We start from the raw sequence: 15,368 nt of genomic DNA, 5'->3' as shown, positions 1-15,368 counted from the left end.
TTTATTATATAGCGCTAACAGTAACAACTCTGCACACACAATAAGTTCTTAGGTTAACCTATATTACCAACTGTATTGAACCAAACAATGCGCTCATTAAACGTGACTGGTGATGTGTAAGTGGACAGGCACGATGTTAAATCACTGTAATAAACTACTGTTGCTAAGATATTTCTTTCGGTCCAGGTTTATATAAGCCTATTTATTGATTGATTTTTTTTTTCTTCTAACGTTACTCTGGTATAATGTTGCTCTTTTTTTACCGTTTCTATGTTTTTGGTTTGAAACGACAAACGAAAATAAGGTGGTTTCTCGTTATTTTGTTTTTTGGTTCAAACGAAAAAACAAACTATCAAAACGTACACGGACCAGCCATGCACGTCACATTTTTTTGCTGTGCTTATTCCAACCACAATTCAACATCTGTCTGACGTTGGAGCTTGACGTCAAACAAACGTTGGGTTTAGACGTCAACCTGACTTTAATTTTCAACCAAAATATGACGGCTGACTGACGTTGGATTAGTTGGAGTCCAACGTCTTCCTGACGTCACATTGACGTCCTGTGTTTGCTGGGTTTCTCCTTCTGTGATTCTGCTTGTTATCATCAGGTGTCTTCAATAATGCTCAATCATCACACAATTAATCACATAATTATCTCATTAACTTTTAACACTATCTCATTAACTTTAACAGGCCCCGTTCATGGTTATTTTGAAAAACGGAGACATTTCCCTTCGGTTGTGCCCCTCGTTTATACGCAAACGGAGAATTCTCCTCTGAAAACGATTCTTTCTAAAAACTCCGGCCAGAGTGGAGATTTTGGAAAACTCCGTTTGCACGTTTGCATGTAAACTGAGAAACATGGAGTTTTAGGCAGCGACGTCACAGTATGTGACTTTTCGGGATTCTGGTTGGCTAACATGGGCTTGAGGTTCTCGTTACACTGCCACCTACAGGTTGGGCATGCTCTTGATGGCATATACACGGGTTCGTGTGCACAGTAGGGCTGGGCGATATATCGCATGAGATTGTTAGGCGCATCTCGTAGGTAAAGCCGGTTCCTTGATTAGTAGTAAATCGCCATCACCTGCTTTCAGATGTAGCGGCATTTACTACACAGAGCCGTAATTAACTGACAAGCTGAGCAATATCGCATAAGTATCGCGGACGTATCGCCTGCGATAATTAATGCGATATGGCTCAGCTTGTCAGTTAACTACGGCTCTGTGTAGTACAGGGGTCCTCAACTCTGGAGCGCGAGATCCACTTTCCTGCAGAGTTTAGATCCAACCCTGATCAAACACACCTGAACAAGCTAATCAAGCTCTTCATGATTAATACAACATTACAGGTACACAACAAAATCCCCAGTGTTAAATCAACATTGCTCAAGTACATATTGTCCCATTCTACAGAGTGTTAAAAGTGTTAAAGTTAATGAGATAATTAAGTGATTAATTAAGAGATGATTGAGCATTAGTGATGAACACCTGAATTAATGAAGGAAAGAGGAACACAAGAACTACAACTGACTTCAGCCACAGCCTTAGATGTCTACAAACTCCACAAACAGCATTACCAGCTTCACTTATTACTAACCAGATTGATTTGATTTCTGCCATGCTTCTACGGAAGTTATTTTTGAGAATTAACAGAGGTTTAAATGTTGATATTTTATTGGTAAAAATATAATGCCACCATTCTAGAGATCAGTGTTTGCTTTAGTTGGGCTGTTGACCCGTCACTCTTTATGATAGAATTTATTCTGCAACAACATATATAATGTTTTAAAAGCAGTAAAATCAGAATATGATAGCAGCATATCATTGGAACCTGAACTTATTGAATGTGAAATCATTAATCAGTGTTTTGTCATTAACACATTTGAGGGGTTTGCCTTGTCAACCCTGTGAAACTACATCCATTATTTAATGTGTGGAATTTTAAAACTGTGAAGTGCGGACAATATAATATTTTCCGAGTTTTTAACAAACTCACATACAGCAAACATCAGCATACAAATATCAACAATGGTGACAATAAACAAAAAGTTGTATGCTGCAATGCATGCTGGGTATCATAATTTGAAAAAAATCCCAGCATGCATGCAGTATGGATAATTATTGTCACCACTGTTGAGGATTGTATGGTAAGTGTTGATGTCTAAGTGTATATTTTTAGAAGATATTTATGTGCATTTATCACTGACAATTGTTTTATTATACCTTTTTATACACATTTACTATACCTGAACTTCAGTCAATAACCAAAATAAAATAATAATTTTGTGTGAAATGACCTTTAACAAATATCTCTTTATGAGTTTCATTTAAACGTCTTGCACGCTTAAAAGCATATTTGTGTTTTGAACTTTTTGATCAGCAAAGCTCAAGTGTTTATCACGAAACACTATTGCAAATGCTTAAAGAAGTTAGCTTTGAAAATTCAATGGGTCACGAGACCAACTAAAGCAAACATTGACCACCATAATGGTAGCATACTTTTTTGATCACTTAAACATCATCAACTCTCAACAATCAATTCCGTAGACTTGTGACAAAACAGTTGTTAACATCAGGTGTTCATCACTAATGCTCAAACATCACTTAATTAGGCCTAATCATATAATTATCTCAATAACTTTAACACTATAGATTGGGACAATATGTACTCTGAGCAATGTTGATTTAACACTGGGTATTTTGTTGTGTACCTGTAATGTTGTATCAATCATTAAGAGCTTGATTAGCTTGTTCAGGTGTGTTTGATTAGGGTTGGAGCAAAACTCTGCAGGAAAGTGGATCTCGTGCTCCAGAGTTGAGGACTCCTGGTGTAGTAAATGCCGCTACATCTGAAAGCAGGTGATGGCGATTTACTACTAATCAAGGAACCGGCTTTACTGATGAGACGCGCCTAACAATCTCATGCGATATATCGCCCAGCCCTAGTGCACAGGGTTATTTTTGAAAACGAAGAGGGGTGAAATGTCCGTTTATGAAAAAATGTGTAAACGTAGCCTGAGTGTTATTTAATACTCATATTTTAACACTTTTACACTCTTGAGGCTGGAGCCAAATAAACTTCCAAGATAATTAATTTAACACTGGAGTTTTTCAAATCTACAGCTTGTCACAGAATTCCTATTTAAGCTGCTTTACAGTTATCCTTCAGCTGCTTTCATTGTTTTGCTCAAGAGCTAATTACCCTCCACATTCTCCAGCTCTAGTCCACAGTCAGAATTTAGCTTCTGACATTCCCTAATGTACACTGACGTTCAAAAGTTTTTATTCCGTAAGCAGAAGAGATTTCTTTTAAAAACATAAAAAATCTTACTGATCAAAAACGTTTGAATGGCAGTGTAACTGTCATTCAAAACATTGATGTGTTACAGATATAATTCATGTTTCTACCGCCAATTCAAACTTTTTGCTAATTGTCCTAGAAGTGGTCCTGAAAGAATTACATACAAATCTATGTTAAATCATTGTGTTTAAAACACATTATAGATTAATTTATACAGTGAGCCATATATACTATAAATAAATATGTTGTCTTACTTGGCATCAATGTCGACTGTCAAGCTCTCGTCACCCACATAGAAGAATGACTTGCTGGGTTTTAATTTCACTTCAGATGTTGGAAGCACTATAAACCAAACCAGAAAAAAGACACAAATAAATAAATATTTTTGAAACAACAAAAATTCCAACCCAGCTAACAGATTTTTGTTATAAGAACATTCTCCAAATATTCAGTGTTGTTTCTGGGAATGTTTCTTGATGTTAGAGGAACGTGTTTTAAAAGGTATAATGTTCCTCAAACGTTCTTTCAACTTCATTTTGATTTCTAACATTCCAATAACATAAAAATGTCCAGTTTCCTGAATGTTAGAATGTCATTTAAAGGTTATGTGCTGTTCCTGAAATATTCTTTAAATTATTTTTCAAAAGAGAAATAAGAACACAAACTACAACTTTATTCAGACACAGCCAATTCCTTTCCTACGAATTCAATTCCTTAAGGCCTCAAACAACTTGTGATAAGGCGCGTTGGTAAAAGGCTCCCGGCACAAGAATGATGGCTCAGCCACAATAGCACTTCAGTGCAAGCCCAGATAGCAAACTAAATCCAGAACGGATCCGCCGCGGAGGTGGGCGGATCCGCTAAACGGTAGGGCTGGGCGATATATCGCATGACATTGTTAGGTGCATCTCGTAGGTAAAGCCGGTTCCTTGATTAGTAGTAAATCGCCATCACCTGCTTTCAGATGTAGTGGTATTTACTACAAAGAGCCGTAGTTAACTGACAAGCTGAGCAATATCGCATTAAATATCGCGGACGTATATCGCCTGCGATAATTAATGCGATATGGCTCAGCTTGTCAGTTAACTACGGCTCTGTGTTGTACAGGGGTCCTCAACTCTGGAGTGCGAGATCCACTTTCCTGCAGAGTTTAGATCCAACCCTAATCAAACACACCTGAACAAGCTAATCAAGCTCTTCATGATTACTACAACGTTACAGGTACACAACAAAACCCCCAATGTTAAATCAACATTGCTCAAGTACATATTGTCCCATTCTACAGTGTGTTAAAAGTAGGGCTGGGCGATATATCGCATGACATTGTTAGGCGCATCTCGTCAGTAAAGCCGGTTCCTTGATTAGTAGTAAATCGCCATCACCTGCTTTCAGATGTAGTGGCATTTACTACACAGAGCCGTAATTAACTGACAAGCTGAGCAATATCGCATAATTATCGTGGACGTATCGCCTGCGATAATTAATGCGATATGGCTTAGCTTGTCAGTTAACTACGGCTCTGTGTAGTACAGGGGTCCTCAACTCTGGAGCACGAGATCCACTTTCCTGCAGAGTTTAGCTCCAACCTTAATCAAACACACCTGAACAAGCTAATCAAGCTCTTAATGATTAATACAACATTACAGTTTACATGTTTTGGTAAAAACAGTTACAAAAAACACAAACTCGCACACAAAAAATTAAAGAGTAAAACTGCCCAACTAAAGGAAACACTGGTCTCCAGAATGGTAACCAAAAAATTTCAATAAATCATCAACATCTACACCTCTGTTAATTCTCACTAAGACCTTCTGTAGATGTATGACAGAAATAAAGTCAGTCTGGTTAGTAATAAGTGAGGTTGGTAATGCTGTTTGTGGAGTTATTTAATCATCCTCTGCTGAGATCTTGCTGTGGCTGGAAGTCAGTTGTAGTTCTTGAGTTTCTCTTTCCTTCAGTGATTCTGCTTGTTGACAGCAGGTGTTCATCATTAATGCCCAATCATCACTTAATTAATCACTTAAGTATCTCATTAACTTTAACTCTGATTCAGAGTTATTTTAACTCTCTGTAGAGAGGGACCAAATGTAATCTGAGCAGAGTTAATTTAACTCTGGTGATTTTGCTGCGTGGAGTCTCTCCAACGAGCTGATGATCTGATTCAGGTGTGTTAAATAAGGGCAGTGGTTCTCAATTCCAGTCCTCGCGCCCCACTGCTCTGAACATTTTGTATGTCTCCCTTATTTAACACACCTGAATCAGATCATCAGCTCGTTGGAGAGACTCCACGCAGCAAAATCCCCAGAGTTAAATTAACTCTGCTCAGATAACATTTGGTCCCTCTCTACAGAGAGTTAAAATAACTCTGAATCAGAGTTAAAGTTAATGAGATACTTAAGTGATTAATTAAGTGATGATTGGGCATTAATGATGAACACCTGCTGTCAACAAGCAGAATCACTGAAGGAAAGAGACACTCAAGAACTACAACTGACTTCCAGCCACAGCAAGATCTCAGGAGAGGAGGATTAAATAACTCCACAAACAGCATTACCAACCTCACTTATTACTAACCAGACTGACTTTATTTCTGTCATACGTCTACAGAAGGAATTAACAGAGGTGTAGATGTTGAGGATTTATTGAATTTTTTTGGTTACCATTCTGGAGACCAGTGTTTCCTTTAGTTGGGCAGTTTTACTCTTTATTTTTTTTGTGTGAGTTTGTGGTTTTTGTAACTGGTTTTACCAAAACATGTAAATTGTTACAAAGAAAGCCAGAAACAAAGATGATCAGGTGATATAGTTTTCAATTGTAAAAAGTAGAGTTATGCACTTCTCTCATCACTGTCCAAAAGTGTTTTTCGGATATTAGTAGATTATTTTCAGAATGAAACTCGCTGCAGATTAGATGATCTGAATTTAGAATTTTTAAAACACTTCTTAGGGATTTTTTTTTCTTGTAAGACACAGATGTCAAGAATCAGCATATGAATCTCAACAATGGTGACATGTTTCATGCTGCAATGCATCCTGGGAGCCGTGAGTTTTATACTATTGTGGCTCCCAGCATGCACTGCGGAATGAAACATGCCACCATTGCTGAGATTCATATGCTGATTCTTGATGTCTGTCTAAAAAAAAAAAATAATCCCTTAATGCATTTTAAAACTCTAAATTCAGATTGTCCGAGCTGTGGTAAGGGAGTATTGTTAGTGAATATAATCTATTAACATCAAATAACCACTGTTGGACAGTGATGAGATAAACACATTCTACTTTTTGTTGTTGAAAACTTTTTGCCTTTGTTCCTGGCATTCTTTGTAACAATTTACATGTTTTGGTAAAACCAGTTACAAAAACCACAAACTCACACAAAATAAATAAAGAGTAAAACTGCCCAACTAAAGGAAACACTGGTCTCCAGAATGGTAACCAAAAAAATTCAATAAATCCTCAACATCTACACCTCTGTTAATTCTCACTAAGACCTTCTGTAGACGTCTGACAGAAATAAAGTCAGTCTGGTTAGTAATAAGTGAGGTTGGTAATGCTGTTTGTGGAGTTGTTTAATCCTCCTCTCCTGAGATCTTGCTGTGGCTGGAAGTCAGTTGTAGTTCTTGAGTTTCTCTTTCCTTCAGTGATTCTGCTTGTTGACAGCAGGTGTTCATCATTAATGCCCAATCATCACTTAATTAATCACTTAAGTATCTCATTAACTTTAACTCTGATTCAGAGTTATTTTAACTCTGTAAAGAGGGACCAAATGTTATCTGAGCAGAGTTAATTTAACTCTGGGGATTTTGCTGCGTGGAGTCTCTCCAACGAGCTGATGATCTGATTCAGGTGTGTTAAATAAGGGAGACATACAAAATGTTCAGAGCAGTGGGGCGCGAGGACTGGAATTGAGAACCACTGAATAAGGGAGACATACAAAATGTTCAGAGCAGTGGGGCGCGAGGACTGGAATTGAGAACCACTGCTGTAGTACATGGGTCCTGAACTCTGGAGAGCGAGATCCACTTTCCTGCAGAGTTTAGATCCAATCCTAATCAAACACACCTGAACAAGCTAATCAAGGTATTCATGATTACAACGTTACAGGTACACAACAAAATCCCCAGTGTTAAATCAACATTGCTCAAGTACATATTGTCCCATTCTACAGAGTGTTAAAAGTGTTAAAGTTAATGAGATAATTAAGTGATTAATTAAGAGATGATTGAGCATTAGTGATGAACACCTGAATCAATGAAGAAAAGAGGAACACAAGAACTACAACTGACTTCAGCCACAGCCTTAGATGTCTACAAACTCCACAAACAGCATTACCAGCTTCACTTATTATAAACCAGACTGATTTGATTTCTGCCATGCTTCTACAGAAGTTATTTTTGAGAATTAACAGAGGTTTAAATGTTGAAATTGTATAGGTAAAAATATAATGCCACCATTATAGAGATCAGTGTTTGCTTTGGTTGGTCTGTTGACCCGTCACTTTCTATAATAGATTTTATTCTGCAACAACATATATAATGTTTTAAAAACTGTAAAATCAGACTATGATAGCATATCATTGGATTCTGAACTTATTGAATGTAAAATCACTAATCAAGTGTTTTGTCATTAATACATTTGCCTTGTTTACCCTGTGTAACTACATCCATTATTTATCATGTGTAATTTTAAAACTGTTAAGTGCATACAAGATATTACTCTGCTGTTTTTACCAAATTCACATTGGTAAATCAGCATAAATCAGCATACAAATCTCAACAATGGTGACAATAAACCAAAAGTTTCATGCTGCAATGCATGCTGGGTATCATCATTTGAAAAAAATCCCAGCATGCACTGCAGTATGGAGAATTATTGTCACCACTGTTGAGGATTGTATGGTAAGTGTTGATGTCTAAGTGTATATTTTCAAAAGATATACATATGCATTTGCAATTGTTTCTTATACTTTTTTTTACACATATTCACTATACATAAACCTCACTCAATAACCAAAAGAATATAATTTAGTTGACAAATGATCTTTAACAAATATCTCTTTATGAGTTTCATTTAAGTGTTTTGCACACATACAAGCATATCTGTATTTTGAACTTTTTATTCAGCAAAGCTGACGTGTTAATCATGAAACACTATTGCAAATGCTTAAAGAAGCTTGCTTTGTAAATTCAATGAGTCACGAGACCAACTAAAGCAAATATTGACCACCATAATGGTAGCATACTTTTTTGATCACTTAAATATCAACTCTCAACAATCAATTCCGTAGACTTGTGACAAAAATAAAGTCAATCTGGTTAGTAATAACTAATAAGTGAAGCTGGTAATGCTGTTTGTGGAGTTGTTTATTCCTCCTCTGCTAAGATCTTCACAGATTTAATGTTTTCTTCATTTGATTTCAACTAAGGGTGTGATTGAAGTCAGTTGTAGTTCTTGTGTTTCTCTTTCCTTCAGTGATTCTGCTTGTTAACAGCAGGTGTTCATCACTAATGCTCGAACATCACTTAATTAATCATATAATTATCTCATTAACTTTAACACTCTATAGATTGGGACAATATGTACTCTGAGCAATGCTGATTTAACATTGGGGATTTTGTTGTGTACCTGTAAGTTGTATTAATCATTAAGAGCTTGATTAGCTTGTTCAGGCGTGTTTGATTAGGGTTGGAGCTAAACTCTGCAGGAAAGTGGATCTCGCGGTCCAGAGTTGAGGACCCCTGGTGTAGTAAATGCCGCTACATCTGAAAGCAGGTGATGGTGATTTACTACTAATCAAGGAACCGGCTTTACTGACGAGATGCGCCTAACAAGGTCATGCGATATATCGCCCAGCTCTAATAAGTATCCATTTACAACCTTCTCCAAAAAGGTAAACTGGTAATACAGACCTTCATATATGTATTATGTATTAATATGTATTCATTATACTTCAGTAATAATATGGATTATACATAGTCAAATAAATAAATTATTAAAGACATTTTTCTCCCATTTCCCCCTCGCCACACATAAACCCAAAAACGCGTCCAACCGGCAGACGACTCACGCATGCGCAGCAAGGACAAGCTACGATTTAAGTGTTTACGAATCGCCGCTGCCGTTTTGACCTTTTCCACTTGCCGTGCTTACGGCAGATCAACCAGGAAAGATGCCACACGCAAGACATTTCACAGCACGAACAAAGACACTTCTAAACAAAAATGCAGATAAGTAAATAACGAGGTTATACCATAACTTGTCTGGTGTGTGCGTGTGATTTTTGATTTTTATTATCCTTAAAGGTATAGCGGAGGATTTTCTTTTTCCGGGTGGGTAGCCTATACTATTGGTCCACGTAAGTGTCAATCATTCTGGTGATATGTTTACGTAAGGCCGCTGTACGTGCTCGTCTATGTAGTTTTCGCTTTCCTGTGTATTATGTGTGATGAGTTATGGTTTCAGCCATTCCTTTGAAAATGGCTGAGGGTCGAAAAAGAAAAAATGTATACGAAGTGTATGATAAGAAAAGAAAGGCCGCAGAATATAGAAACAAGATCAGAGTGATTTTGGGTGAATATTTCACACGTTGGCGTGCGCTAAAAGCACAGGTTGGGCTTCCCACTGATGCCGCAGATTCTACTGGACAGGTAAAGTTTGTCATGCTATTTGGAGAAATCCATTTAAAATCACTGCTAGTAAAAGTCAATGTAAGCGTTCCCTCTCGGGAGCAAATAGAGTGTTGCGCATGTGCATTTTTTTAAAAATTGGAGAGGGGGGGTCTTTTCTAAAATTAGGAAAGATCCTCCGCTATACACAGAAAAAATCCCCAGAGTTAAATGAACTCTGCTCAGATAACATTTGGTCCCTCTCTACAGAGTCTACAGAGAGTTAAAATAACTCTGAATCAGAGTTAAAGTTAATGAGATACTTAAGTGATTAATTAAGTGATGATTGGGCATTAATGATGAACACCTGCTGTCAACAAGCAGAATCACTGAAGGAAAGAGAAACTCAAGAACTACAACTGACTTCCAGCCACAGCAAGATCTCAGCAGAGGAGGATTAAATAACTCCACAAACAGCATTACCAACCTCACTTATTACTAACCAGACTGACTTTATTTCTGTCAGACGTCTACAGAAGGTCTTAGTGAGAATGAACAGAGGTTTAGATGTTGACGATTTATTGAAATTGTTTGGTTACCATTCTGGAGACCAGTGTTTCCTACACTGCGAATTAAACGACTCCACAAACAGCATTACCAGCTTCACTTATTACTAACCAGATTGACTTTATTTTTGTCACAAGTCTACGGAATTGATTGTTGAGAGTTGATTATGTTTAAGTGATCAAAAAAGTATGCTACCATTATGGTGGTCAATGTTTGCTTTAGTTGGTCTCGTGAACCATTTAATTTCCAAAGCAAGCTTTTCAGGCATTTGCAATAGTGTTTCATGATAAACACTTGAACTTTGCTGGAAAAAAAAGTTCATAATACAAATATGCTTTTATGCATGCAAGATTTTTAAATGAAACTCAAAAAGAGTTTTTTTTTAAAGATCAACTTTCACAAAATTATAATTCTATTTTGGTTATTGATTAAGGTTCATGTATAGTAAATGTGTAAAAATATATATATATTTAACACTTGTCAGTGATAAGAATGCACATCTATATCTTTTGAAACTATACCCTTAGACATCAACACTTACCATACAATCCTCAACAGTGTTGACAATAATTATCCATACTGCAGTGCATGCTGGGATGTTTGTCAAATTGTGATACCCAGCATGCATTGCAGCATGAAACTTTTAGTTTTTTGTCACCATTGTTGAGATTCATATGCTGATTTTTGCTGTAGGTGAGTTTGGTAAAAACTGCAGAATAATATATTGTATGCACTTAACAGTTATAAAATTTCACACAATAGATGGATGCCAAACTTATTTCCCATGCTGTAGTTTCACAGGGTAGACAATGCAAACCCCTCAAATGTAATAATGACAAAACACTGATTAGTGTCTTTACATTCAATAAGCTCAGGTACCAGTGGTATGCTGTCATATTCTGATTTTACTGATTTAAAAACATACGTTGTAGCAGTTAAATTTTATCATAAAAAGTGAGTGGTCAACAGCCCAACTAAAGCAAACACTTATCTCTATAATGGTGGTTTCATATTTTTACCAATAAAACATCAACATTTAAACCTCTGTTAATTCTCAAAAATAACTTCTGTGGAAGCATGGCAGAAATCAAATCAATCTGGTTAGTAATAAGTGAAGCTGGTAATGCTGTTTGTGGAGTTGCTTAATCCTCCTCTGCTGAGATCTTCACAGATTTAATGACTTTGATCTTCAGTTGATTTCATCTAAGACTGTGGCTGAAGTCAGTTGTAGTTCTTGTGTTCCTCTTTCCTTCATTGATTCTGCTTGTTAACAGCAGGTGTTTAATTAATCACTTAATTATCTCATTAACTTTAACACTTTTAACACTCTGTAGAATGGGACAATGCACTTGAGCAATGTTGATTTAACACTGGGGATTTTGTTGTGTACCTGTAACGTTGTAGTAATCATGAATACCTTGATTAGCTTGTTCAGGTGTGTTTGATTAGGATTGAGCTAAACTCTGCAGGAAAGTGGATCTCCCGGTCTAGAGTTGAGGACCCCTGTACAAAACAGAGCCGTAGTTAACTGACAAGCTGAGCCATATCGCATTAATTATCGCAGGCGATACGTCCGCGATATTTAATGCGATATGGCTCAGCTTGTCAGTTAACTACGGCTCTGTGTAGTAAATGCCACTACATCTGAAAGCAGGTGATGGTGATTTATTACTAATCAAGGAACCGGCTTATACGAGATGCGCCTAACAATGTCATGCGATATATCGCCCAGCCCTAGTCCTCCTCAGTATTTTGTTCCAATAACCTGGATTTGCTAATTCAGACAGGATAGATAACTAATTAGTGAAATCAGCTGACTGAGGCTATATGGGGAGGCTGCAGACCTGGAGCCGGTAGATATACGCCCCAGGCAGTTTTACGCCCCAGGCAGTTTTACGCCCCTGTTGTTCCTGATGCATCCAGTAGGGGGATATACTGCGAAATAACATCATTAAATTGACGCTAACACATTAACAACCTGTCCATAGACTTGACAATTTTGTGTTTTTTGTTCATTTAAATATAAACGCTACAGTGTAGATCTGCCCGGATTAAAATAGAAAAATAGATGCAGATATTCAGTCTGGGTTCACTCTCTTCACTTAGCCTACAGAAGACTATTGTTTTTGTGAATTGAAAAATTAAAAATACACATAGTTGGATCAACTACGTGTTATGACAAGTAATAATATGACCTACTGCAGTTATAGGCCTATTCACCGTTTGTTTTTATATGGAGACTAAGTGAAATATGTTGTTGTGAATTTATATAAAGTTACATTTAGATATGAATCATATTTAGACCATTAGACATACAGTTTTAATATCTGCTGTACTATTCTCTATTGGTCGTCATGCAGCTACAAAACAGTGTCCTACGTGGTAAGATAAATTTAATCCAGATCGTCCTGAACTTTTTGGTAAATTCTGGACAAGTTTCATCTGCATAAAGACATAACCATCCAATGGCAAAACCTTTAAACTCAAAGGTTTCTAAAACAAATAATATCCTTGAGTCTGTTGTAAAGAACCTTTAATTTGTTATTGACAAAATGTAATATTGTATTGATTTGTGTAGCCTAATTCAATCTCTTTTGATGTCCGTATACCCCCCTTGTTTTGTTTTTTGTTTTTTTCCTCTTCTCACTGTTAATGTCTGTATCCTTTCATTTGCAATACAAAATTATTTAATTAATTTTAAAAAATATTAAAACATACCTCAATTCGTCTCCCCCTACTGGACGCATCAGGAAAAACAGGGGCGTAAAACTGCCAGGGGCGTAAAACTGTTTGGGTCGTATATCTACCGGCTCCAGGTCTGCAGCCTCCCCATACTCGACTGAGGTCATGGGTGGAATAAACTATGGCAGGACTTCTACTTTCTGACCCCTGGACTATACATCTCTGGAGGTACCCATCCAACCTGCAGCATACTTTCAAGGTCTTTCAAAAACGCAATCTGGATGGACAATAGCTGTCAAACAGAGTCCAAAAGCTGAAGATGTTTGAGTAGATCAGTTTTGTTTTTTGTTTTTTTGTTTTTTACATGATATGTTTTGTTTGCATTTATGTTATAACTGTTAATAGCATTATGAAATGAATAAACTATTTGACTTGCTATTTGATTTATGTGCTTTTTTGGTGTGCATACACTGTTAACCCTTACTGTAGAAAAAGCCCAAATTCTTACAATATCATACAATTTTCCATTAAAATAGTAATATACAGGAATATACCTACAGGAATATACTGTGAATTAACAGCGCTCAAAGTCGACACTCAGAGGCTGTGTTCCCAATCACACCCTATACCCTCATTCACTATTCCCTACACTAGTTCACTAATATAGTCCACTTGACAGAGTGAATGAAAAGAAGTGAGTGAATTGAGACACTGATGAATACCTGATAAGCAGAATCACTGAAGGACAGAGAAACAAGAACAGAAAAAAAGAGAAACGCAAGAACTACAACTGACTTCCAGCCACACTGAGTGTGAAACCAGTTTAACATTATTTATTTCAAGTTATTGTTGAGAATGAACAGGGATTTAGTTAATAATAAAATGAGTTGTCACCATGATGGAGATCAGTATTTTCTTTAGTCTCTTGTACCTTGACATAAAAACTTCTTCCATTCATCTCTCTTTGGCTGCTGTGACAGTAAGTTTATAAAGCACATTTGTTATGGCAATAAAAAGTCAAGATTAGTAGTTTTTGGTTTGGTGATGATGTCATAATAATTTATGAGTTTTAGCTCATTTTTGTATGTAAGCTATGAATTTATGGGTTTAATACCATACATCTGATAATTTACAACATGACATCCAGCAATATTTCTGTAATCAGGTCAACTGAAAAAAAATGAAATTATATAATGCATTAAAATAGTATTACCTGCTGCTTTGACTCTGACACACTCAGACATCAACAATCAGTGTATGAATCTCAACAATGGTGACGATCAATAGTTTCATGTCCCAATGCATGCTGGGTACCAGGATAGTATAAAACTCCCAGCATGCTCTGCTGCATGAATAATAATTATATGTATTCCCACCATTGTTGAGATGCATATTCTAATTTGCAATATTTTTGTTTCTGTATTGCAGCGTGGATCTGTTATTTTTGATTATGCCAGTGTTGAAAATAAAATTAGTCATTGTTGCTGTTATTTCACAGTGGTGGTAACGTAACACTTTTGATTGACAATTAAACTCTGAATGAGTGAGAATTAACTTCTTAGTGAATGGAAAGGCTATACACTGTAAAAAATAAAACATAGATTTTATTTATATTTAATTAATTAAAATGAGGCAACAGATAACAAGCAATATTATTAATTAAATTTAACAAATTAGAATTGAGTAATAATTAATCAAATTAATTCCTTAAATGTTAACCATTTAAAATGAGTAAAATTTACAAAATATATGTAATTGCCAACATTGAAGACACCTGATGTTAACAAGCAGAATCACTGAAGGAGAAAACCATAATTAACGTCACCATTATGGAGATCAGTGTGTGTTTTAGTTGGGCTCTTCACCCTTAAATTAATAACTTTAAGTTTTGTTTGGCTGCTGTACATGAGTTATAACAGCAGATGAACAAATATAAATGTTGATCTGATGGTGTCGGTTGTGTTTCATAATTTCCAGTAGTATATTCCTGCACAACCGGAGGCTGCAGTTTTAGGAACCCAGTTTTAGGACCGCAGTTTTAGGACCCTAGTTTTTTGTGACAGCGCCTCCTACAGAACTGGATGATATAGCGGCGGCTGCTGTTTCAGGACCGCAGTTCTAGGATCCAGGTGGTTTAGTTTGTACATAGTATCAAGATCCACCTTGATCCTAAGTCTCATTAGAATATATATATATATTTTAACAAATAA

General features: G+C 36.5%; 1 protein-coding gene across 2 annotated transcripts in view; it reads right to left on the bottom strand.

The window, feature by feature from the left end:
• LOC306999661 (complement C3-like) overlaps window positions 1-15,368 on the bottom strand; it is a 223,736-nt gene that overhangs the window by 196,148 nt on the left and 12,220 nt on the right. For both annotated transcript variants that reach the window (XM_079614534.1, XM_079614535.1), the window contains exon 7: window positions 3,560-3,647. In XM_079614534.1, the coding sequence (XP_079470660.1) occupies window positions 3,560-3,647 (88 nt within the window). The remainder of the gene's footprint in view (window positions 1-3,559; window positions 3,648-15,368) is intronic.

This window comes from Phoxinus phoxinus, assembly GCF_949152265.1.
Source record: "Phoxinus phoxinus genome assembly, chromosome: 6".
NCBI classification, from domain to species: Eukaryota; Metazoa; Chordata; class Actinopteri; order Cypriniformes; family Leuciscidae; genus Phoxinus; species Phoxinus phoxinus.
Note: the sequence above shows the minus strand (reverse complement) of the source record. Positions and strands in the feature narration are given on the sequence as shown.